The sequence below is a fragment of the Panthera onca genome, chromosome C2 (assembly GCF_046562875.1).
Source record: "Panthera onca isolate mPanOnc1 chromosome C2, mPanOnc1 haplotype 2, whole genome shotgun sequence".
In the NCBI taxonomy this organism is placed as follows: Eukaryota; Metazoa; Chordata; class Mammalia; order Carnivora; family Felidae; genus Panthera; species Panthera onca.
The window spans coordinates 29201306-29229251 of NC_138347.1; the positions used below are offsets into that span (position 1 = coordinate 29201306).

The 27946-nt window shown below is 34.4% G+C and overlaps 1 protein-coding gene across 3 annotated transcripts in view; it reads left to right on the forward strand.

Moving 5' to 3' along the window:
* Positions 1 to 27576, forward strand: part of LIPI (lipase I) — a 69876-nt gene extending 42300 nt beyond the window's left edge. For all 3 annotated transcript variants that reach the window (XM_060640273.3, XM_060640271.3, XM_060640274.3), the window contains 3 exons: positions 7366 to 7477; positions 13230 to 13406; positions 27005 to 27576. In XM_060640273.3, coding sequence (XP_060496256.2) covers positions 7366 to 7477; positions 13230 to 13406; positions 27005 to 27095 — 380 coding nt within the window. In that variant the 3' untranslated portion in view covers positions 27096 to 27576. The remainder of the gene's footprint in view (positions 1 to 7365; positions 7478 to 13229; positions 13407 to 27004) is intronic.
* Positions 27577 to 27946: the final 370 nt, after the last annotated feature.

A 27946-nucleotide genomic window follows, 5' to 3' on the forward strand; every position in this document is an offset into this window, starting at 1 on the left:
TCTATTCTGTTACCCTATGTCTTTTAATTGGAGCATTGAGTCCATTGACATTTAATGGGTGAGTACTGAAATATATGAATTTATTGCCATTATGATGCTTAGAGTTTCTGGTGGTGTTCCCTGGTCCTTTCTAATCTTTGTTGCTTTTGGTATTTATTTATTTGTTTATTTATTTATAATTTCATCTTTTTTCCTCTCAGAGAGTTCCCCTTAAAATTTCTTGCAGGGCTGGTTTAGTGGTCACAACCTCCTTTAATTTTTGTTTGTCTGGGAAACTTTTTATCTCCTTCTATTTTGAATGACAGCGTTGCTGGATAAAGAATTCTTGGCTGCATATTTTTCTGATTCAACACATTAAATATATCCTGCCACTCCTTTCTGGCCTGCTAAGTTTCTCTGGATAGGTCTGCTGCACACCTGATTGGTCTTCCCTTGTAGGTTAGGGAGTTTTTTCCCCTTGTTGCTTTCATGATTCTCTTCTTTCCTGAGTATTTTGTGAATTTGACTATGATGTGCTTTGCTGATGGTCGGTTTTTGTTGACTCTAATGGGGGTCCTCTTTGCTTACTGGATTTTGATGTCTGTATTTTTCCCCAGGTTAGGAAAGTTTTCTGCTATGTTTTGCTCACATAACCCTTCTACCCCTATTTCTCTCTCTTTCTCTTCTGGGACCCCTATGATTCTGATGTACATTTTTAATGAGTAACTGATTTGTCTAATTCTTAAATCATGCTCTTTTGCCTTAATGTCCCTCTTTTTTCTGCTTCATAATTCTCCATAATTTTGTCCTCTATATCACTGATTCTCTGTTCTGCCTCATCCATCCTTGCCCCTGAGGCATCCACCCATGATTGCGGCTCAGGTGTAGCATTTTTTATTTCATCCTGACTAGTTTTTACTTCTTTTATCTCTGCAGAAAGGGATTCTAATCTATTTTGAACTCCAGCTAGTATTCTTATTATCATGATTCTGAATTCTGGTTCAGATATCTTGCTTGTATCTGTGTTGGTTAAATCCCTTGCTGTCGTTTCTTCGTCCTCTTTTCTTTTGGGGTGAATTCCTTCGTTTTGTCATTTTGAAGGGAGAAAATGAATTAATGAGGTAGAAAAATTAAAATTAAAAAATATTAAAATTAAAAAATTAAAAACACACTCATACAAAAATCGAATAAATGATGCTAGATCCTGGGTGTGTTTTGGTTTCGGTGTTGAAAGTGTTTGAGAATTTGAAAAAAATGAAAATACTGAAATAGACTAAAATGAAATGATGGAAGTAAAATAGAATTTGAAAAAAATTACACAAAAGTAAAGAATATAGTAGAAAAAAATAAAGAAATATATTTTTTAATAGAAATTAAAAATAAAAACTTTTTTCTCTTTCTGTATTCAAGAAAAAGAGGTGAAAAAAAGAAAAAAAAGAAAATTGAATAGATGGACCTGCTAACAGATTGAAATAGTACTTAAATTACTTCATTTCCCCCTAGAAGTCAGACTATGAAGCACTTTATAGTACATATACTGAGCAAGCGGTGACACTTGTGTTCTTGAAGAGCTTGGTCAGCCCAGTTGGTCGGGGCTTAGTGTAACGGCTCCCTTATCCACTAGATGGCACTGCTAGCCTACTGGGGTGGATTGTTGTGGCACTTGTAGGTGCATATGCGCATGTGTGGGAGCAGTGAAAATGGTGTCACCCAGCTACTCGGTCTCTAGTATTGGAACTCTTTTCTCCCCAATCAGCAATCGTGCACCCGTCCTTCATCTTCAGCTTCTGTCCACTCGCCACTTCCACACCATCAGTGACCAGACCCCAGGCAGCACCTCCCTCCAGAGTTTTGTCTCAGATGCCACTGCCTTCCCCATCCCCCCACTTCTGAGGTACTGTGGCTTTGACCTGCTCCGCCCCTCTGCAGAGGGTCTCACAGAGCAATAGTCGGGTGCCGGCCACACCCAGGAATGCTTGCGGGATCATGCTGCTGCCGATGCCCACTAACTGCGGCTGGGTGCTAGCCCGCCCCAGAAAAAGTTCGTGAGACAGTGTAGCAGCAGCACCTCAGGGGTATGGAAAATAATAACACACATCTGGCACCAGGCTTCACCCCTAATGACTTTGTTCCAGCACCAGTGAATGTGGCCCTTCTCTGGGGTCTGCTGGGCATAGGTGGCCTCACAGCCTCTAACAAACGTCCTTCCAGCAGTGGAACCGCTTCTCTCCAGCAGTGGAACCGCTTCTCCCCTTGTAGCCCGAGAACCTGTCGGACCCCACTCTGCTCCTGGGGATTCACCCTTTCCACCAGACCACTGCCAGGTATTGAGCTGCAGAGTTGCAGACTGTGATCCCCTTGTTTACAGTCTTAATGGAATTTAAACCCTCTCCTTTCTCCTTTCTCCCTTTTTAGTTCAGTCCCTGCAGCTGTTTCCAATTTTCCACTTTCTCTCCAGCTGCTTTTAGGGAGGGGTGCTTTCCCCTTATTCTCCCCCACCATGTCCGTCCTCTCTCTGCATGCAAAAGCAGTTCCCTGCCCTCCATGTTTTCTCTCTCCCCAAGTTCACCTCTCCATGCCACGTACCTGCTGAATTCTGTGGTTCAGGTTGTGTAGATTGTTGTGTTAATCCTCAGATTAGGTTTCTAGGTGTGCAGGATGGTTTAGTGTTGGTCTGGCTGTATTTCATGGATGTGAGACACACAAAAACTTTCCATGCTGTTTCACCATCTTGGCTCCTCCTCCCAGTTTTCTGAAGTTTAGTTATGAGATGACATGGTGAGGATTTGTTTAGTATCCTGTTTACGTTCACTCAGCTTCTTGAATCTTCATGTTAGTTTCCTTCACCAAATTTAGAAAGTCCTCAGCCATCAGCCATCATTTCTTTGAATACTCTTTCAGCCTCACTCTCCTTTCTCTCTTTTTGATATGATGATAGCACAGAAATTACATCTTTTGTTTTAGTCCCACAAGTGTCTCAGGCCCTGTTAATTTTTCCCCCCTAAATCTCTTTTCTCTACATTGCTGAGATTGAGTGCCAAATTGATCTGTCTTCAGATTCACTGATTTCTATCCTTTATCATCCACTCTACCGTCAGGCACATGCAATGAGTTATATATACATTACTGTAGTTTTTACTTATGTAATTTCTACTTTCTTTTCCAGTTTCTATTTTTTTGCTCAGATTTTTCTATTCATTTTTTTCAAGAAACTGACTTTGAAGCATTTTTATAATGGCTTCTTTGAAATCCTTGTCAGATAATCCTAGCATCTGATTCATCTCAGTGTTGGCATCAATTGATTTCCTTTCTCACCAAAGTTGTGATTGTCTTTGTTCTTGGTATAATGGGCAATTTTCAATAATGTTTTGAGCGTTTTGTCTGTTATGTTGGAATTTGAGTCCTATTTAAATCTTTTATTTTGAGCAGGCAGCTATTGTTTAGATTTTAGCTTTATTCTGAGACCATGGCTTCTTAGATGTATAAAAGTTCAGGATTTTTATAGTTGCCTGGTGACTTCCTTCTTTTTTTCTTTGTACATAAAATTGCCTCCTGATTTTATCTTATTCTATCACAACATTTGTCTCATAGACCCCTTGAATCTGTGTCTTCTTTTCCATCTTGAATATTATGTTCTATAGTATTTTATTTCACTTGTTGTTTAACAATTAGTATTTATTATGGATGCTATTACATCAAATACTCTATTTACCAGTTGTTTTTCTACATTTTATCTGGCCTTCTTCTCCCTCCCCTACTTCTTCCTTTTGGGTTTAACTTCTATCTTACTGAGCTCCTTTACTTAGCATCATGCCTCCTGTGCATGGAAGCTGATATGCATCCTCTGTCTCCATGCTAAATCTAGTTCCCAGGTCGTGTAGGGATCCAGGGCTTCAGTCCTCCTTATGTTTTGCCTTTATTTTCTCTTCCTTTCTGCCTTGTGATATTTTCCCTGCCTTCATCTGAGCTTGGTTTTGTATTGTATTTAATTTATGGATTGTACAGTCATCATTTCCATGTACTTGTAACATGAGATGGGCTTTTTCTGTGACATCTTAATATGTCACACTACCAGAAATCATCTGAGAGAGTCTGAACACCTACTTTTCTGGATGAGGTGAAACAAAGTCTTTTGTCTAAAGCTGGGGAGTCACTTCAGAGTAAGAAGTGGTTCTTCAGTCTCTTGTGTTAGAATTTCTTGAGGTCCAGTGGTAAATAAATTATCTTATTTAAGGTGGTACTAAGTAAGCATCAGGCATAAAACAAGAAGTTACTCTTGTCTGTTCAGTAGCAACATTTAACACCTAGCCTGCATGGTTTTACTACATGTATTTCTCACAAGATAATTTCATACATTCCATGTTCTGTTTTTATATGTTTTCTTCTAAGAAATAGTTCACAGTACAGGGAATAGTGTCTACCTCCCTTATATAAAGTATGATGGAGATGGACTGTACATTCTAGTCCATAAGTTACAATATCACAACAGGATTGGGATAGAACTAAAAGAATGGGTATTGCCTTACCCTGGATTGCAGCCAAATGTAGCCCACTTGGCTGTTATTGGTACTATGGTATGGGCATCTAAGCAATAATAGCATTGTGCTTGAAATATAGGAGGAAGAGTGGATATTGATGTTAGTTGGTAAAAGGGGTAGATGTAGTGCATACTTAAAAATATTTCTTTGATGTGAATTTAAATCTTCCCTCTGGGTATTTTCTGTCCAGATGTGTTACTATTTTCTCATCATAGAAATGAAAGTGTCTTAAACTTGCTTTCTTAGCTAATCTTCTAGCTCATGTTTGGAAGTGGTAGCAATGGGATCTTGAAGCAGTCTGTCCTGTGATTTTGGGGCAGTGTTTCTGGCTGAGCCTTGTTCTCTGGCCCTGAATGATTGTTTGAGCTACATATTCCTTAATAAATTCTTCTGTGCAAAAAAAAATCTCACAGGGAGTCAGAACTTTCTCTATAGTTCAGACAACACTGAGTATGGGGGTGAGTTCAGTATCCTTGCCTCTGAAATATGTATCAATTTTTAGCTGGGCATTTTTTTCTTCCTCTTTTATTTTTTTAAATTTAAATCCAAGTTATTTAACATTTTATGTAGTAATGGTTTCAGAAGTAGAATTTAGTGATTCATCATTTACATTTAACCCTCAGTGCTCATCCTGATAACTGCCCTCCTTAATGCCTGTCACCCATTTAGCTCATCCTCTCACCCCATACCCCTTCAGCAACCCTCAGTTATCTGTATTTTAGAGTCTGTTATGATTGACCCCCTTTCTATTTTTATCTTCTTTTTCCTTCCCTTTCCCTATGTTCATCTGTTTTGTTTCATAAATTCCACACATGAGTGAAATCATATGATACTTATCTTTCTCCGACTTATTTCACTTAAGCACACATAATACACTCTAGTTCCATTGACATTGTTGCAAATGGCAAGATTTTATTCTTTTTGATCACCGAGTAATATTCCTGTGTGTGTGTGTGTGTGTGTGTGTGTGTGTGTGTGTGTGTGTCAGTGGACATTTGGGCTCTTTTCACAATTTGGCTATTGGCAATAGTGCTGCTTTAAACGTTGGGGTGCATGTGCCTCTTCGAATCGGCATTTTGTGTCCTTTGGATAAATACTTAATATTGCAATTGCTGGGTCATAAGGTAGTTCTATTTTCAAATTTTGGAGGAACCTCCATACTGTTTTCCAGAGTGGCTCCACCAGTTTGCATTCCCACCAACAGTGCAAAAGGGTTCTCCTTTCTCTGCATCCTTGCCAACATCTGTTGTTTCCTGAGTTATTCATTTTAGCCATTTTTACAAGTGTGAGGTGGTATCTCATTGTGGGTTTGATTTGTAGTTCCCTGGTGATGAGTGATGTTAGACATCTTTTTAGGTCTCTGTTAGCCATCTGGATATCTTCTTTGGAAAAGTGTCTGTTGATGTCTTTTTCCCATTTCTTCACAGGATTATTTGTTTTTTGGGTGTTGAGTTTGACATGTTCTTTATAGATTTTGGATACTAACATTTTATCCGATATATCATTTGCAAATATCTCATCTTATTCTATCGATTGCCTTTTAGTTTTGCTTATTGTTTCCTTCACTATGCAGAACCTTTTCATCTCAATGTAGTCCCAATAATTCATTTTTGCTTTTGTGTCCCTTACCTCCAGGGATATGTTTAGTAAGAAGTTACTGTGGCCAACATCAAAGAGGTTGTTGACTGTTTTCTTCTCTAGGATTTTGATGGTTTCCTGTCTTACAATTAGGTCTTTCTTCCATTTTGAGTTTATTTTCGTGTATAGTGTAATAAAGTGGTCCAGGTTCATTCTTTTGCATGTCGCTGTCCAGTTTTCCCAACACCATTTGCTTGAGAGACTGTCTTTTTTCCATTGGATATTCTTTCCTGCTTTGTCAAAGATTAGTTGCTCATACATTTTTGGGTCCATTTCTGTATTATTTATTCTGTTCTATTGATCTATATCTATTTTTGTGTCAGTACCATATTGTCTTGATGATTACAACTTTGTAATACAGCTTAAAGTATGGAATTGTGATGCCTTCAGCTTTGATTTTCTTTTTCAACATTACATTGGCTATTTGAAGTATTTTCTGGTTCCATACAAATTTTAGAATTGTTTGTTCTAGCTCTGTGAAGAATGCTCATGTTCCTTTGAAAAGGGGTTGCAGTGAATATGTAGACTGCATTGGGTAGTACTGACATTTTAACAACATTTGTTTTTCCAAACCAAAAACATGGAATGTTTTTCCATTTCTTTGTGTCTTCTTCAGTTTTTTTCCCATAAGTGTTATGCAGTTTTCAGTGTACAGATATTTTGACTGGGTATTTTGAATAAGAGCTACTACGAGCTGGGTATGTATAAAAATACTTAATTTTACAGTCATTCCTAAAAAACAATGAAATTGGGAATTATATTTGTCAAGCAATTTTAGCCAAGACAATTCCTCAGATAAATATGGAAACTTATCATATTTATTTTAGGTGTGCTACTGAAAAATAAAAATTGTTTCATTGACCTAAACTATGATTTTTTTTGGTTTGCACACCAGTTAGTATTCTCTATTTGGCCAGCTCTTTACCATACCCATGACTTTCTGGCAGGTTTTTCCATTTCTCATTTTCAAGTCTAGTTAAAAATTGACAAAATGAAAATATATTACCCATGTACAAAGTGCCTCTTGATATTATGTGCATATATAATATGTGTCTAGATTACATGTATGTAATTACATGTGTTACATGTATATTACATATAATACATATATTATACACACATATTTACAAACACATATATATATCTGTATAGGTACCAAAAATAAGTAGAAAATAATAATAATGTCAATTGCATTCTATATTTTTTGTAGGCTATTATTTTGTTCTCAGTATAACTGTTCTGGATAACAATATGAAAAATGGCTATATTACATTTAAATTATTAAACCAGCTTGGAATGGTTGAAGAGTCAAGAGTCTATGAGTAAGTATAATTTAGTAATTTTTTTCTTTCATAAATTAAATGTTTGTTTTCTTGAGCATCCACTTTGGAATATAATACATATAGTGTAAATTTTTTCCTCCAGAGAGTCTTAAAATATTAAATATTAAAATATCTCAGGTGTTATATTCTAATTCATTCATTGTCTGCAGAAAGATGTGGAATATGAAGTCTACTACTTAACTTCTTTATGTCATACACACCTAGGGACTACAAACATTAGGAAAACTTTTTTTTTTCTCTTTTGATTGTCATTCCTGTGTTCTTCTTCTCAAACTACCTTGCCTTCTATTTCTCTCTAGTTTTCAGGCAACATTGTATTCACAGTGATATGACCAAATGTCAAGTAACTTCTGTCAATAGAGCGACCCAGTTTCAGTATTTCAGAGAAGCACTTGCAGCTACAAATCCTACAAAATAGAAGAGGGTTTTTTTACTTAATCTTCTATTTAGCTTTTTGTGTATAGATGTATGTTACATATACATATTTTAAAAGTTATCTAATCATCTCAAAGAATGTTCTCAGCTTGAATTTGTTGAAGGTATACCTGTCTATTTCATAAGTTCTCAAACAAGGAAATTCATTTTCTGGTAAATAAAAGAATGGTATGAAGATGCATGCTACTATTAAAATTGTGGTTTCCTCAGGGTGCCTGGGTGGCTCAGTTGGATAAGCGTCCGACTTCAATTCAGGTCATGATCTCTCGGTTTTTGAGTTCGAGCTCTGCGTCAGGCTCTGTGCTGACAGTTCAGAGCCTGGAGCCTGCTTCAGATTCTGTCTCCCTCTCTCTCTGCCCCGCCCCCGGACCCCCATCTCTCTCTATTGAAAATAAATAAACATTAAAAACATTTTTAAATAGTAGTTTCCAAACTGCTGTGCTAGACTTCTAGAAATCTATTAAATAATGTAACTTTTTGAAAGGCTCACAGGTAACATATCTAGTGATGCGATAAAAGAAACACTTTATTTTATTACACCTGGACTTACAACAGTTTGGTTTAAGTTTAGACTGATTACTGATGACATCATTCGAATTTCAGGAAGCATAGTTGGTATATCCAATGTTTACTGTTGTCACAGTCTAGGTAGTTACAACACCTGAATTGACTAAATCTAGTGTGTGATGGGATTCAGACTTGAGTACATCATGACATCCAAATTTATGCAACCATTAAAGTGAACCAGGGAAAAGTCTCTGCATGCTTATATATTTGCATATTAGTGTCACAAATAATGGCAGTGATGTATGTAATTTTACAGTATTATTATGAACCTTTGTTTAAAATCTAAAATAACAAAAATATACAAAGTAGCCATAGCTCATAATGAACGAAGTTTGTTTTGTAGATAAATCTTTAACACCTTAAAATCCACAAAGAAAATAATAGTAAAAGAAGTATATTATGATCAAATAATGAGAACCTGTGTACTGACATAACATAGAAACTATTTATAGTATCATGGGATACTAAGGCCACTCTTGGAAATAACATCCTGAGTCATAAGTCAGAGAAAATTTTTTTAACTGTGAGATAAATGTATTTTTAATATTAGAGCCTTACCAAATTAGTTTTCATAAAATTTTTAAAGGCTTTGCAGATAATTTAGTAGTTGGATGAAACTTGTCCTGAGTGAGCATCAATTATTTTTGTTTTTCCCTTTTCTCAACTTCTTTTCAGTCACCCAAAGACTATTAAGTAAATCAAACCAGGATTTCAATCTAAATTCTTCATTTACATCAAGGCCCATATTTTAATAAGAGAAACTTCAAATTCTTTCCACCTAATTCTCAGTACGATTGACTGGGTTATAATAGTTATTTTGTAATAGTTTATTGCTTTATGTTGCTTAAAATAGTGTATGTATGTGCCTATCTGTGCACACACATATGCGTATGATCCTTTATTTATTTTTCTAAAACATATGCTTTCTTTGCTTTTGAATCCACTTATTCAACAGGGTTATTCAGCACCACTGAAACTTATTCAGGCATTTCGCTAAATAATGGATACTCAAGCTAAAATAGCACTGTTACAGTTCTTAAGGAAGTCACAGAACACTGAAGGAGACTGATGAGTAATTACAGCTTTGAGTAAGAAGTTCTATAGTAGCAGAATACTTATGTGCTGTGGGTGTATGAAGAAGATGCAAGGAAACATTTAAAGGAGAGATATTGCAATCAAGGAATGGAGACAGTGTTTTCAAAGGCATGGAGATAGGAGAGTACCTGAGTTCAGTAACAGCTCACAGACTACAGTCCTAGAGAAGTTGTTTCCAACTTGTTCAAAAGGCAAATTGTGATTCTTCATTTCCTTTATAAACGTCATTGTGTATGCAGAACACCATGAAATATTGATATATTTTATTCACGTCCTTGAATTAGTGCATTTTTCATGAAGGATGATATATTCATGACAAATCTGTCCATCTGTGACTGGCCAAGGGCTTTATTGTTCTTCTATTAACAATTCTTTGCTAATAACTTTAGTCATGCTTTGAGATTTAAACTGTTTCAGAAACCAGGGAAGTCAGAGATTTTTAAATGACCTTTTGTTTCCCTCTTCAAAATTAAAACAGGAAGATTTGCTTACTGTAGAAAATGTGTCATATTATACAGTAGAAAATGAGAATCATATATAATTATATCATCCAGGGATGTTCACATTTACTATGTGGTCTACAACTATGTCTCCTCTTCCTTTACCTCCTCTTTTTCCTCTCTTCATTCTGGTATATACCCTTGTGCACACACACATTATTTTCTTCATTTAGCAAAATTAGGATCTTACCACAAATGTGTTCTGTATCCTGATTTTTATACTGAATGCTACAGTGCAATCATTTTTTGATGCCGCTAAATATTACTCACACGTTATAATATGATGCTAAATATAATAATATATAAATATAGGATTTTAAACAAGAGGTATCAATTCTGGACGTTCTGGTTGGAAGGATTCCCCCAGAGGATGAGTAATGGAGAGATTAGAGTGGCATGTGTCCAAAGAGGTGGCTGTTTTAATAATTTATGTGAGACATGATGGAGGTCTAGACTCAATATGTGGAGGTGTTTCTTCCTTTTTTTTTTTTTTTTTTTTTAGGATTTAGGATAGATATTTTTTATGATTAATTAAATATGTGAAAGTTAAGTAAAGAAACCAGTTTTAAGATAACTAGTTAAATTATGATGCCATTTATTGAGCTAGGAAGTCATGGAGAGGAGCCAGTTTAATCATTCAATATAATTTCTTGAAAGCTTCTATAGGCCAATAACTGTACTAGAAATTAGGGATACCATTCTGGACAAATTAGATTGCTGTCTTTACATAACTTCTGTCTAGTGCAGCAGATAGACTTTACACATACATAATACAAATAAAATGATGATGTTCATCATTCCTCTATTCAAACAGAGGAATCTACATTGAGCAGGGAATTTGCTAAGTGCTGAAGATACTGTGATGAGAAAGATAGACATGGTCCTACCCTCTTTAAGCTTAAAGCCCTAATGAAATATATAACAGTTATAAAAATTAAATAAAACTACATAAATAAAATCTGAAAAATGTCTCGAGGCAAATTATAGTGTGCATGGAAACGTGAAATAAGGGACATGAATTAGTGAGGTCACTAAAAGTTTCTCTGAGAACATTTTATATTAGTTGAGACCTAAATGAGGGACAAGATTGATTTTCTTTGCTATATTACAGGACAAAGTATCAACAAATGCACAGATCCTGAAGCAGGAGGGAACATAGCCCATTTCAGGATCTGAAGGAATTTTCTAATGTCTTAGAATGGAGGCAGGATCAGCAAGAGAGATATGAGAGAAGTAGAGAGCCCCTGGATTTTGTAAGAACTAGAACTTGTAGGGCATATTTTGGGATTTATATTTTTCTCACTGAGCAAATGAAAATCACTAAAGGGTTTTAGTTGGGGCAGTTTGGTTGGAGCCGGGTTGGATTTTCATTTTGGAAAAACAATTTGACCACAATGTGTTGACAAGGAAAAAGACAGGATGCTGTTGCAAGAATATAGGAAAGGAACAGTGGTGTCTGAGTGCTTGCTGTGGAAATGTATGAATTCAAAGCAGATTCAGGATATTTAGTAGGAATAATCAGTAGGAATTTATGATAGATTGGATGTAGGGATTGAAAGAGGGGGTGATATCAAGGGCGAATCCTAGTTGTCTAGCTTGGGTAATAGGTAGTGGTGCCATTTAAAATAATAAGAAAATTTGTTAGTTGTAGGTTTTATTTTTATTTATTTTTATTATTTATTATTATTTTTTTTGTGTGTGAGAGATGGGTGTTGGGAAAGATGTCATTTAGATTTGAACCCTACTGAGTTTTAGACATCCTTAAGGTATGCAGGTACACATGGTGAAAAGCCATAGATATCAGCAAACAGAGCTCAGATAGAGGCAGAGGTTTGGTGGTCACGAGCAAATAGTTGGTATTTGAAATCATTGAAGTGGATGTGAAATTGTAGGGAGAGATAGCACGTTCCCATCTGGACATACTGACTCTGAAGCATCTCTGAGAAATCTAGATAACGTCTTAGAGATATGAACAATGACATTATATTCCATGAAAGAGGAGATAATATCAGTTCCTGGGGGGAATAGATATGGGCTTTGAGGAGAGTAATGACAACCTTTTTGGAGCCCAGCTGTTTCGAAGAATCAAAAGCAGGAAAGAGCAGGGATAAATATAAGATGGCACAAGAGCTGGAGACACCACTGGTTGCTCCTCAGCTGTTTTACGTATGATTGTTGCCTTTGCTCAAGCAAATCATTGTCACCTTGGAGGAAATTAACACGACAGATTTTTAAATTTTTTTTTGCTCTCTCCTCTTTTCTCTTTCCTTCCTTCCTCCTTTCCTCTTCCCCCTCCCCCACCTTCCTCCTACTCTCCCTCCCTTTCTTTCCTCCTTCTCTTACTTATCCTGCTCCTCCTCCTCCTTCATCACCTTCTTTGGAGTTTCCTTTGTAGTCAAGCAGATCCATATTGATCTGACTCCAGGCCCCCCCTATGTTTCTGGCACATAGGGGTGAAGAATTTGAGTAGAGTGATGAAGAAGAGCATTGACGTGGCTGTTTGTTTTGCATTCACTAGCTTTGGAAAGTCATTTGTATGCTCTGATATTCAGTTTTCTCATCTGTAAACGGCAATACTAATAGTACCTAGTAAAGGGAGTTGTCAAGATAGTTAGATAAGGTCAAGCATGTCAAGCTTCATTATAGTTCTGGGTACACTGTAAATGCTCAGGAAATTGTACTTATTAAATTCTACATTTATTTTTTTCCTTTTGAATCTGAAGCTTTTGTAACAATTCACAAATATTTGACAAAATGGCACAGATCAATTAAGAATTATTATTTGAGTATCCTGTCCATTCAGGGAACTGTAATAGTTGTTACGGTGTCTAAAACAGGAAGCATAAAATGACTCCTGTAATCTTAGACAAATGTACAATCTAGACACCAAGTCAGAAAGACAAGATGCCCCACTTTTTTTTCTCAAAAAGTGTCCCCAAATAATTTTGTATGAGGATACATATATTATTATTTTATTTTGTTTCAATTTATTTTAATAAATACTTCACAAATATGTTTTGGCTTTTTTTCCTTTAAGATTGTTGTTTCTATACTACATTAAGATTATATTGACTTTAGAGTTAAATTAAATTTTAAATTACTAATATGGTGAGCATATTAAATTTTCTGTTTAGGAAGAACAGATCATTTTATCAACTTCAAGAAGTCAAGATTCTTGCTCAGTTTTCAAATGATGTTGTAAATATTTCAGGCATTGGTTTGGGATATTTTCAGAGCTCAAATTGGCAATGTTTCCAATATAATTACAACATCCACCGTGTCATGGTACAATCACTTACCTATCCAGAAAGGTAAGAAAACTAAATTTTGATTTCAGTATATTATCTTTTAAACTTGAAAATACCAGTATGCTAAGAAATGGCTTAAGAATTCATATGTTCAGATATATGTTTATTGTGTATTTCAGATTATATTTTACACAAATATTAGAATATCTAAAAGGTGAAAAATGCACTTTTTAAATGAAAATTAGTTTGAATGAAGTTTAGTTTGGAGTCACATTACCTAGGCAAAGAAAAAACACAATCATTTCATTAGACACAATAAAAATGAAAAATGTGAGACAAATATCTGCCTTAGAAGTTGATCAATAATTTCTTACATATACATATATATTTATAGATTGGTTGAGATTCCTTTTGTACAATTCTTTAGATGGGGTTCAATGGCTGAAAACTCTATCATGAAGCATATCGTCATAGAAGATAGAAGTCATCAGGACTTTCAATGATTTTTCTCTTAACTTTATTTTTATTTGGGAAGAGAAAAAAATCCATTTTTATCTATTATATATCAGAGTCTAGACATCACTGGAGATTCAACCCTAGGAATATATTGACATCAGTGAAGCTCTAGCATATATACAATAACAGCAGGAGGAAAGTCTGACTCCTATGCCTTGGTTTCTCTGTTACATCACAAATATCTCCATTACACAAAAATGTGATACTATCCTGACTTGATGGGGATATTTGAAGACGATAGACTGTATCAGTATTTTTCTTTGTCCATTTAATATGCTTTTCTTAGTTCCATGTTCTCACAACTGGAGAGGTTTTCCTACTATCCTTGTGCCCATGATATTGATGTACATGTTCACCATGACAGAATTCATATTCCCACAGAAACACCTCTGTGAAAACATTAAGAACCACTAAGACCCCTTTAATGAGCTGACCATCTGTCAATTTGGATATGTGAGATGTGAGTTGTTCCAACTGTGAGTGCCAACTGAGAGTCAATAGCAATGGGTTTGTGAATTGCTAGCACTTTTTTAGTTGACTGTAGATCTTTCTTTTTATTTCTCTTTATTTTTCTGTATTTGTATATTTGATTCTCCAGTTACCTTTATATGAATGTTGAACAGAGTAAATAAGAAGTTTTGGAGAATAAAAATAATAAATGACAAGACCATGCATTTAGATGAGGTCTATATTAACAGAGGAAAACTGGAAAGATTGTTTGAAGTGTAAATTATTTTGTAACTTTTGGTATGAGAATATTTAGTCACTCAAAAGTCAATAATTAAGATGTCATTATAGTGGAAAAAATCTCAGGGTAATTCTACTTTTCTTTGCCTTTGATTGAAATACCTACCAAAAATACCAAAATATTTGAAATTTTCAGCTAGAAATATTAGTGATATTATTCCCTGCCAGAGTATACCAAAGACAGAGAGAGAGACAGACAGACAGACAGACAGACACACACACACACACACACACACACATTAGGGGGTAATGTTTAAAGGACTAGTCTCAAGATTTGTAATCTTCAACTGATCTCTGTATTTATTATCTTAAACATGAAAATCTTCTGGTAAACATAAGAATGCAGACTATACTTGTGTTTCCAAAAGCTAGGTTTTAAAGGGACCAAACTTGTTGCACCATCATAGCCTCCTAATTTCCCCCATTAATACTCCTCTGAGCTTAAGGAAGGTATGAACAGAGAAGTTTAGAGGTTGTAATTTTATACCTTCCTTCTGGTACTTAAGTGTAAAGAATTCATATTGTCCCTGAATAAAGTCTTTTCCCTATATATCACAACTGGAAAAAGAAAAAGAATTTTCTCTTCAGTCTAGAAGCATATAATGTAAGCTTTGGCCAGATACCAGGTATTAGCTAGAACCTTTATACATAAAATAGCACAGAAGCTCAAGATGAGAAAGAGAAATTTAACTACATACACAAGGACAATAACAGGAAATAAGGATAATCCACCCTTTGTTTATATGGGCAAATGATAGGACTGGATATTGCTTTTATCATTTAAGCAAAAGTGAACAGGGAAAACACAAAAAACGATAACAACAACAACAGTGACAATGACGACAACAAAATGCTGCCTATTTCAGCATAAGCAACATAGAAAAAAAGATCTAACAATCAAGATTTAGAAATAAGGTTGACCCTTTAAAAGATTTATTATAGGAAATAGATGGAAATTGTACAAATCATTGCTTGGTGTTCTTAATAATATTTAAGAAAACATTAATTCATTAAAGAACAAGAGAAGAGCACTTGTTTGTGATTATGAAACAGCTGACTATGATGCAGAGTGAGCTCACAGTTAAACTAAAGACAGTATCAAGTTTAGTATCAACATTAAAAATAAAAAAAATAGAATTGATCACTAATGTAAAAAACTCATTTTATAATAATTTACAGAATAAAGTGATATACATAATATAAAAGATTGAGGAACAATTGTTGGGAAAAAATAATTGAAATGCAAAATATAGCTATCTGGTGTTGTTGAAGAGGAGACACAACAGAAGAACTAAGTGCAGATGTGATACAAGAAAACTGTCTTCAAAAGAAGACAAATTGATAGAGTGAACTAAGAACCAGAAACTAAAAGAGACCAATCTTTAGACTCACTCTTATATATTTTATTTTTTAAAATTTGGTGATAAAGAAAGAATTCTGCGAGTTCCTGGGTGGCTTAGTCGGTTAAGTGTCCAACTTCGACTCAGGTCATGATCTCACAGTCCATGAGACCAAGCCCCACATCAGGCTCTGTGCTGACAGCTCAGAGCCTGGAGCCTACTTCAGATTCTGTGTCTCCCTGTATCTCTGCCCCTCCCCCAGTCATGCTCTGTCTCTGTCTCAAAAATAAACATAAAAAAAATTTAAAAGATAGAATTCTGTGGGGCACCTGGGTGGCTCAGTCTGTTAAGTGTATGCCTCTTGATTTCGGCTCAGGTCTTAATCTCATGGTTTGTGAGATTGAGCCCCTCATCGGGCTCTGCACTGACAGCATGGAGCCTGCTTAGGATTCTCACTCTCTCTCTCTCTCTCTCTCTCTTTTTTTCTCTCTCTCAAAATAAATACATCAATAAACTTTTTAAAAAAAGATAGAATTCTGCAAGTGTTCAAAGAAATCTTCATAGAGTGGAAGATTAAATGTTGTAGCAACTGACGTGTCCATCAAATGGATGAATGGGTCACTATATGTATGTGTGCATATGTGTATGAATGTTATTCATCATAGAGGAAAGAAGAAAGAAGGACATGCTGCAGTTTGTGACAACATGCATGGACCTTGAGGACATTATATTAAGTGATATAAATCAGGGAAGCATAAATACTGTATCACTTGTGTGTGGAATCTAAAAAAGCCCAACTCATAGAAATAGACACTTGAATGGTGGTTACCTGGGCCTAAGGGGCAGATAAAAAGGTAAGATATTGGTAAAAAAATACAAATTTCCAGTTATAAGATGAATAAGTTCTGGGGTTATAATGTATAATGTAGTGATTATAGTTAACAGTACTGTATCATATACTTGAGAGTTGCTACGAGTAAATCTTAAATGTTGTCTACCAAAAAATGGTAATGGTGGTAATTGTTTTGTAATATATAAGTGTATCTAATCAACATGTTGTATACCTCAAACCTACGCAGTGTTATAAGTCAGTTATATCTCAATAAAGCTGAAAAAATAATTAATTAAAAAAGATATCTTACAAATCAGTAATAAAAGGATGAATATATTACGAGGATAAACAGACAAGGACACAAAAGAGAAAATGTACAAACTACAAAAATGATCTGAGCTTTTTATTTTATGTTTTATTTTTCTTTTGTTGTATAAATAATGTGTAATGAAGATGTAAACAAATATACTTTCTAATAGCTGTGGACATTCTGCCAAGTGCTTCCCCCTTACCTGTTTCACCAAATGGCTTATTCATTAAAGACCTTATCCCTGCTGCTCAGAGTTCACATGAAGCAAAAGGCAAACTCTGTCACCACCTGCTCAGTTGTCTATTGTTTTTTTTTTTTTTTTTTTTATTGTTGCGGTGGTAAGAGCTCTTAACATGAGATTTACATTCAACAAATTTTAAGTGCACAATATGATAATGTTTACTATAGGCACAATGTTGTATAGCAGATAATACAAACAAGCGAACTCCCTACTACAAAAGACAGAAAATCCAACTACAAGTCCCTAAAGATAAAAGGGTCATGTAGTCAGACATATCTGAAAATCCCATGGAAGATATGCCTCCTGGTTTGGCTGCATTCAAAGAACAGTTCTGTGCTAGCTCTTGGCTTTACCATTCACATTGCTTCATACTCTGTCTATAGAATACCAATTTGGCTACTACTTGATTCCAAGTTCTAATCCCATGAGGATGGGTGGAGAAAAGATTTTAAGGTCTCCTTGCATCTCACTGACTTTGGGCAAGTACATACCTTTGAACCTTACACTGTGGTCAAGGAAATAGATTCTTCTGATTGGCCAGGGAAATAAGTCCTTTGGTTTATGCTTACTCTGAAACAAGATGGAATCGAATTCAATCAAAGTTTATATATCGAGAGTGGGATAAAGAATGATAAAGGATATATTATCAAAGAAGATTATATTACCTGAAAGGGAATAGATGCTTGGTGGCAAAAATAACAGGACACTACAGAAAAACTGAAAATATTTTGATAAATCGAGCAAAACATTAATTGAAAGTACATTGGCTTGTAATGTATCCTACTAAAGTTACATATTGGTTTAACAAAAAAAAATCAAAATTTGTTTGCCAGATGCAATTAACCTGTGAATGAAGGCAAAAAATGAATATTTAAGTGGGAGTACTCAAATTCAGATTTTTCAAGATACTTTAAACAATTTGGGGGTAAGTTAGGTTTTTTAAGTGGTTATATTTATTGTTCTGGATGGCTACAATGTAATATTTTGCCTGTAAAACAACTTGAGATTGAACATTGTAGTAACTCCTCAAATAATTTCCTCCAGTATATCTTGGAGGGCTTATAAATACATTTAGACATTTTGTACTTTTTCAAATTAATTAAATATTTCGATCAATAATTTTGTAGCTTTTGCCTGAATGCTTTACTTACTTCCTGATAACTTCTCTAGTTATTTAGTATTGCATTTAGTTGAATGGTTTCCAGATTCTTTTGAAAATACTATACATGGAACTTAAATTTAATGAGAGTATTTAGTTAGGAAAAGGCAACAGTATTGTCTTCAACTTAAAGAGTAATCTTAGAAAACCCATTTACAGTTACATTATTTGTGCTAAAGTCTTCAACCTTGCATTTGTGTCTTTGAAATTGCCTGGCTGAAGGCCGACCCGTGCAGTACTTTGGGGGAATATGAGGATTGGAACTCTAGAACTCTGAAGGGTGTTTACAGGTAGCAATTTTGACATAACTCATTTTACATTTTCCCAAAATTTGTTCATCCTTCTTGAAACCTGTCCTCCATCTTCAATATCCACACCCCACTTTTTCCTATGTCCCCAAATGATGTTCTCTAGGTCACTGTAATTTTGAGAGGTGATATGGGTCAGGAACTCCAAAACAATGTCAACTGTGTGAGTAGTGTATGCATATAGTGTTTCTATATGTAATGTAAGCTACACCTCATATAAGAATTAAGTAGTTTTAGGATGACTGGAAATGAGCTTTTTCCTTTCTGTTCTTTTCTGTTCTTTTCTTTGAGAGAGCAAGAGAGTGGGGAAAAGGGGCAGAGGAAGAGAGAATTAAGTAGTTTTAGTATGACTGGAAATGAGCTTTTTCTTTTCCCTTTCCTTTCCTTTCATTTTCCTTCTTTCCCTTCTTTTCCTTTCCTTTCCTTTCCTTTCCTTTCCTTTCCTTTCCTTTCCTTTCCTTTCCTTTCCTTTTTTCTTTGAGAGAGCAAGAGAGCGGGGAAGAGGGGCAGAGGAAGAGAGAATTAAGTAGTTTTAGGACGACTGGAAATGAGTTTTTATTTTCTTTCCTTTCTTTTCTTTCTTTTCTATTATTTTCTTTGAGAGAGAACAAGACAGCAGGGGAGGCGGCAGGAGAAGAGAGAGAGAGAGAGAGAGAGAGAGAGAGAGAGAGAATCTGAAACAGGCTCCATGCTCAGCTCACAGCCCTATGTGGGGCTCGATCCCACAACCCTGGGATCATGAGCTGAGTCGGAATCAAAAGTTGGATGCTCAACTGACTGAGCCACCCAACCACACAAACTCTCATATTATATACTATTAGAGTCATTATTGAACAAAAATGTTATACCTAAATATTTTTAGAAATTCAGTTTTTTAATTATTAAGGGACAAGATAGTTTTATTAATATTCTCCTAACATTGTTTTAGATTAAAATTCTCTTGCAGTTATATAAGGATTTTTAAAATATTTGATAATTGAAATAAGTGGTTCTCTTTAATTTGCTTAAAAGTTATGATGACATAATTCCAATTTGCAATTGTAAAACTGGACAACGTAATCAGGGTTTTTCAAGTTGTAATCATAAAAGGTACAACATATATATTTTCACTATGCTGTTAGGTGCAGTTTATAGTTATTACACAAATATCCAATAAGCAATAGAAATCTTAACAACATTGAATTAAAAGTACCTTACATAAATATATAACAAACAAATATATTTTCAGTCAATCCTTACTGTTCATAAAACAATTGTTTTTTTGTATATTTGTCTTGTGATTTAATTTGCTCTAAATATTTTCAGTGGCAGAATATTCATAAAGTTTATACTTGGATGATAATAGATGGCCAATTAAAGCAATCCCTTTTTTCTCATTTTTCTTCTCTTCTCTTTTTGGTCCCTAATTTAACTTTTCTTAGACCTCATTTCACCTGTAAATACACAGCTAAAGCAAAAGATTGACCAAGCCAATAATTACATGAAAGAGATCTGTTTGTCTTGTTAAAGCAATTCGTCCTTAAAATGCCTCATTCCCAATATTTTTATGAAACTGTCTCATTCTCCATATATATATCCTTCTACCTTCTTGTAAAACTTTCCTTTTGTAGTCCTTTTGAAACTTCCTACACAAACTCTGTATTCGCTTTCCCACACTATCCTCTCTGATAATGCTGTGATCAGAATCTTCACCCAGTGGCTTTGTTGGGGACATAGGAAGACTCTGAGACAATATATTAAGAACTTCAGAGAAGAAAACTCGCATTGATTGCAATTTCATCTCATAAAGTGGAACTTATTGTCCAAATTATTTGCCCTAAATGTAATTTAACTTTCTTTTTTAGGGAACTAGCACACATGGAAGGGATTTTTTAGGTGCATGTTTTGTATGATGTATGCCATTTAAGGGAAAATTCTTATGTACCAAAGAAAGATGACTTCTTTGAAGAGGTAGGCATGAAAGAGATATCCCAAAGTTTTCTTTTTTCTGTTAGTAAGCTGCTTTCAAGATGAATAATAGTGGCTAAATTTGTTTAGATCTACTACATCCCAGACATTATTTTTGCGATCCTTGCAACACCTTTCTGAGGTAGGTATTTTCTTTGTTTTATTAGTAAAGGAACAGAAACGGAGGGGTTTTGTATAGCACATCTACGGTTTCTAAGCCTAGAAGTGCCTTTGCAATGATTTGAAGCCTGGCTTTTCTTCGGTTTTTAATGTTCTTGTTTTCTTTTGTTTTAGTTGCTATTATTTTTATAGGAATAAACATTTTTTTTCATTAATTAATGTAGTGAATTATTTCCATTATGGAGTATTCAGGCAATTTAATTCAAATATAATGTTAAAACTAAGAGATACCACTGTTAATATTTTGTCATGCTTACTAATAATCACACATGTTATAACTGAATCATGAATCTAATTATTTTTTTAAGTTTATTTTGAGAGAGAGAGAGAGAGAGAGAGAGAGAGAGAGAGAATGAGCAGGGGAGGGGCCAAGAGAGAGGGGTGGGGAGAGAGAGAGAATCCCAAGCTGGCTCTGTGCTGACAGCGGGGCTTGAATCCACACACTGTGAGATCGTGGCCTCAGTGGTAACCAACAGTCAGATGCCTAACCAAATGAGCCATGCAAACGCCCCTGACTCTGATTATTTATGTTAAATTATAAGCAGGCTTTCTGTGTAGAATCATGAAGCTTATTCACTGCAGTAGCTTTGGGGGAATCACTGTTTACATAGATAACAATGTGAACATAATGTACTTGGGGTTGTGCAGTACCTTGGACCTGATTAGAAGCAATTTTTTCTTCCAAAATGTAAGTTAGTGGCTGCCATTATATTCTGTCTTTTGTGGAACATTCAAATTGGTCTTTCCTGTTTTGTTGAGTACTTTGTTTTTTTTTCCCTCAGTGCTTGCTTATCATAGATACTGATTTTCTGTGCAGAGACAACTATCTGCACGGTAAACAATTTTCCTTGTTTTACATTCATAGAAGGAACATCAAGGATGAAGAACAGTTTCAAATCTTGCACCTTAGCACATGATGTTCACACCTTCATACAGATTGTTGGCGAGCCGTAGAGAGTTGACTTTTTCCATGCATTTCTCTTTTCTGAGTCACTCATAAGGGGAAAAGAAATGGTAAAAGCAGACAGATGTGTCCACTATTATATGTCAATCCCTATTTTCTTAATCATTTTTATACGGACAAATATTGTACACAATTCATTCATTGGTTAATCAGTAAAAATAGGGTAATGTAATCGAATATGCTATAGAGAAAAAATAAGCATGCATGTAATTTTAACTTTCATGTAAAATATAAACAGTGAATAGACTATGAAAATTTACCAAATTTATACAATTTAGATACAGTTGTTTCTACTCATGAGGAAAAACAAACAAACAAACAAAAAAACTTGTGGGTGGTTAGCAAAACACAGCATTCCCTGCTGGTTGAGGGTGCTAACAGATGCTTGGATGAAATGTATAGTTTAAGTTTAATTACCGAGATAATTGCCATAACTGTTTAGTTGCTTTTCCTATTTAGATCCGTCCCTACAGATAATGTGCAATTAATGAGAATTAGCACTGCCAAATTATTGGGAACGTGAGTTATAAAAGTGGGACGCCGTATGGCCCAGATATACTGTGTATGCATTCAACCAGTAATTATCTCTCTGTAACAAACTCTGATAGAGACTACAGCATCGTTCCTTCAGGGCATTTCCAGGAGAGTAGGGCCTTTGAACTTAGGGATTGAGAGGAATATTTCTAGTGGAAGTGACCTGGGATGACTTCCTGCGAAAAGTGGGACTAAATCTACTTTTAAAAATTTTACCTAACAGTAAAATGTACTCTTTGGTGTATAGTTCTATGAGTTTTGATAAATTCATAGAGTCATACACCACCATCACATTCAAGGTACAGGACATTTCCATCAATGACAAAGACTGCCTTGTGCTGCCCCCTTATTTTCAACCCCACTACCCACTCCCACTCTCTGGCAACCACTGTCTCTAGTTTTTTCTTTTCCAGATCATTATATAAACAGAATCATACAGTATGTACAGCCTTTTAAATATGGCTTTTTTCATTCAGCTTCAAACATTCCAAATTCATGCATTTTGTTGCTTATATCAATGGAATGTTATTGATGACTACCGCAGTTCGTTTAACCACTCACCAGTTTGAGGACATATGGTCTGTTCACAGTTTTTGATATCTATCTATGAATAAAGCCAACATAAATATTTGCATGTAGGTTTTTATGTGAACATAAGTTTTCATTTCTCTTGGATAAATACCTAGCAGTGAAATCGCTGGGTCATACTGTAAGTGTATGTTTAACTTCATATGAAACTGCCAGACTGGTTTCCAAAGTGACTGTACATTTTGCAATCCTGTCAACACTTAGCAGAGTTCCTTTGCTCTCCTGCATCATCATCAAGTTTTTTTGTTGTTTGGTTTTTATTTTCTCATTACTAATTTGTGTTTTTAATTTGGATTTCTCAAATGACACATGATGTTGATGGCCTCTGCCATTTAATTGAGGGTATAAAGATTAGTTAGTTTAATGTGATTATTAATATGGTTGAGTTTAAACCTGTCATCTTATTATTTTCTTTTCTATTTGTCCCATCTGTTCTTTGTTCCCAGTTTTGTCGTTGTCTGCCTTCTCTTGGATGAATTGAGTAGTTTTAGGATTATGTTTTATTTCCTTTCTGTGTTTATTATTATTGTTATTAACTCTTTGATTATTTTGGTGGTTTATTTGGGGTTCATATTATAATCCTTAATTTATCAGAGTCTACCTCCAAGTGAATTTTATCACTTCACATTTAACATGAGAACCTGAGAGTAGTATAATTCCATTTCTCCCATCCTGGCTTTTGTGCTGTTGTTGGCAGACATATTACTTGGATATATGCTAAAAATTCCATAATACAGTATATCATTTTTGTTTAAAGGGTCAATCTATTAAAGAGATATAAATAATTAGGAAAAGTCTTATATATTTATATATTCACATAGTTACCATTTCTGATACGCTTCTGTTATGCCGATGCATATTTTTATCTGGTGTAATTTACCTTTGGACTAAAAGAGTTCCTTTAAGGTTTATTGTTGGTTTGGTTTGGTTTGGTAGTCTGGGTTTGCTGGTGTGAATTCTTTCAACTTTTATGTGTCTGAAAAATTCTTTGTGATGCCTTGATTTTGAAAAATAGTTTCTCTGGGTATAGACTTCTAGTTTGACAGTTTTGTTTTTTTTTTAATTTCAGTTAGTTAAAGATGTTGCTGGACTGTGTTCTACTATGCATTGATCCTAATGAGAAATCTATTGCTATCCTTCCTTTGTTCTTGTAAAGATAATATGTCTTCCCCACCCCCACCGCCCCTGACTGGCTGGTTTTATTATCGCTTTACTATTGATTTTAAGCAGTTTGATTATGATGTGACTTACTTGTAATTTTCTTCATACCTCTTGTGTTTGGTATTTGTTAACCTTTTTTGGACCCATAGTTTTATAGATTTCATCAAATTTCATCTAAAATCGTGACTAGTTTTTAAAATACATTTTTCCATGTCCCCCCTCTCTCCTGTGCCTTTGGGGACACTAATTTCAAGTTCATTAGGCTGCTTGAAGTTATCCCACAGCTCACTGATGCTCTGTTAATTTTTATATTTAATTTTCTCTATGTATTTTATTTTGAATACTTTTGTTGTTATGTCTTTAAGTTCCTATTCTTTTATTCAGCAATGTTTAATCTGATATTAATCCTATCCAGGGTATTTTTGATCCCAGACATTGTAGTTTTCACCTCTGCAAGTTTGACTAGCATCTTTTTGTATTTCTCATTTCTCTATTTACTATTTGAACATATGAAATAAAGTTATAATAACTCCTTTAATGTCCCCTGCTGATTCTCACATCTGTGCTTTGTTTTGGGTTGGTTCCAATTGATGACCCTCATATGGGTTCATTTTCCTGCTTCGTTGCATGTTTGGTAATTCTTGACTAGATGATAGATTTTTGTGTATTTTATTATGTTGGGTGCTCTATATTTTTATATTCCTGTAAATATTCTTCAGGTTTATTCTGAAGATGCACTTAAGCTCTTATAAACAGGTTGATTTTTTTTCGGGTCCTGTTTTCAAGATTTATTAGGCAGTCCTGGAGTAGTTTAGGGTTAATTACTCCCACTACTGAGGCAAGAACCTCCATATGCCTTCCCCAGTGACCTGTGAAATACTGGCTTTTCCCATCTGGCAGGTGGGAACAAGCACCTGAATTAGTGCTGAGAACCTTAAGTAACTTTTAAAAACAGTATGATAAGCTTGGATGTGGTGATTTATTGTACAAAGGCCCTAGGGACCTTTTTAAAATAAGGAAGTACATGTATTTTTTGTAATTTGGAATAATACATGGATTTAAGTTTTTAAAAAATGAACTATGTTTGAATTTTAGAGTTTTTTATCACTAGATTTCTTCTGTTATTTTATATAATCAAAGTAATGTATTTATCTCACTAATTGTGGTAAGTAAAGCATTTGAAATGCAATATTCAGTGTTCTTTTTAAAACTAAACAAGTAAACATATAATAATCTCCCCATGGTAGTTCAATATATAACACAAGTTTTCTTCTAAATTATAGTTTTTAAAAAATTTTATAGGTTGGAGAGTAGGAACTAATAACATAGAATAAATGATGTCAAAATTAGAGTCCTGGCAGAGGAAGTAGACAGGCTTTTCACAACGTAAAAACAAAGAAAATTAATATTTCTCATACATTTTGATGAAACTTAACTTTTGGTAGGTATTATAAACCTGCCCCAGCTGACTTGTAATGCTTGCAAAGATTTGTAAAATGTAGAATATTTAATTCAAAAATGTGCATTTATTATATTACTGATTGAACATATTGTAATATTTTATTGTAGAAAACAAGTAAAACCACATTTGTCTTTATATTATAAATATTTGAATAGAATAATTACTTAATGGTTGAGGTAATTTGCCTATTAATAAGTCTAATGACACACTTGTTCTACTATGACAACTTAAAAATGAGGTAGATCAGGGAGGTCCAGAACAGTGAAGTCACATTCAACGGATAAGCGGTATAGCGGCATAGGTAAAGAATTGACACGAGTATATATACATTTGTTTGGAGAAGTGGTAAAGTCATTCCTACACCTATTTCTTAATAATGAAGGAAGGTTGATGATCTCTGATAATGTGACAAAAAACTACTTTTGCTAACACCTAAAATTCTTATGATTGAAGTATTATCATTTTATATTCACTGTTATAGCATTAAAATTAAAATTCCAAGGTGCCTTTATTATTTCAAATAGAAGATACTCTAGTATTCTGTTTCAGTTTTTATAATTAAAAATGAGTATGTCTATATTTTATTATTTTAATCAAATTTGCAGACATAGAAAATTGATTTATCTAAAAATGAATAACTTGACTAAAAATGCTGTTGAATATTTTAAAAACTTGTTCAGTGGTGTCTCAAGCAAGCTAGAAGGAGATTGGGAGAAATGTGTATCTTGAATTAGAGCAATGCATCTTTTCTTTAGCTCCTTTCCTAAACTTTAACCTATCTTTTCTTATCCTCCTTGATTACCTGTTTTGAAAGTTTTTAAGACATTAATGGGAGATAAAAACTAGACAAGATGCTCGATTCACCACAGTGATTTGACTTTTCAGAAATATTCAAATGCTAAATACACAATCTCTCCAAGACACAGAATTCTTTACTCATTATTACTTCCATTTTAGCAGGTGGAAAAAAGGAATGATTACATTATTTTGACAGAATTTGTCTATGCAGTTAAGCTCCATTCTTTCATGGTGGCTCTCCCAGTAGAAAAAGTGGCCCAGCCACTAAGAGTTGAGTTCAGGCTTCAGCTATTTCAGTATCCAAAAATATTTCCCATATAAAGTTAGTATCCCAAAGAGGCATCAAGGAGAGAAGAATTTGAAACACAGTTTTTTTCTTTCTCATAAATATTGTGTCTACTTCATCCCTGTGTAGCCAAGTGAGATGGAATGGAAAGGATGCTATAGATTTTTCCCTGCATTTGGAAAACTAATTAATTACAGGCATTGAATATTCTAATGTTTATGAGAAAAAAAATAAACTTTGCTGCTTTTTATTAATAATTATTTCTCTCTCTCCCTTGCTTTTTCACAGACCACCACTTTGCATATATAATTTTGTTCTTAAAGGAAATGAGGAATTATTTCTCAATCCAAGCACATGCACATCAGGATTCGGTTTGTGATTAAAGAACTTGTAAATGGGAACAATGTAATCAGCATTTCTTTATGAAGGCATTGTTCAATCTGGGATTCACATATTTCTACTTCCTGAATAAATTTTAAAAATAAAAAATATAGAAAAATGTTAAAATGCATATAGTAAAGCATTCTGAATATATTCTAAAAGCTGTTTATCTCTGTTTACCTCAATCAAATGTTTATCATTAAATGTTTCCCTTAATTACTTAATAGATAATATGTCTTTAGAAAAAAGAGAAGCCTATTGTTTCAATACACTGTCTAAACTATCATTTTCTACTTGTCAAACTGCAGTCATAAAAGAAGTATTTTTAATTGTAAATTTGTCACTTGGAGAAGTCGCTTGGATTAATGTAAATTTGGTAAACATAAATCCACCTTGTGTTTAGTGATCTATTTGGCATTTAGAGATATATTTGATTTATTTGGCATTGTAAATAAATTTATTTCTATGGAGCACAGTAATATATGGGTCTGTAATGTTTAAGGTCAGACTTTGGGTCCACCTACTGATGGTGTGAACTTGAGTAGCTAAACTTTATCATGTTTCAGTCACCTAAGAATTTTTGTGAAGATTGAGTCAATATTTTGACTGGTGTCTTTTCAAATTAGTATAATAATAGTAAGAAATATGTAATGAAAATAATAATAAAAATACTGATAGTTAACACTTACATACATCCCTGTATTGCTACACAGTTTAATAACACATATATCAATTCATTTAATCCTTACAAAAACCCTATGAGATTGACCTCGTTATTTCTGCTGATAAAGACATTGAGGGATTCCTGGGCCTCCACTCTCTCATGTATGTCTGAATACTCCCAAGGTT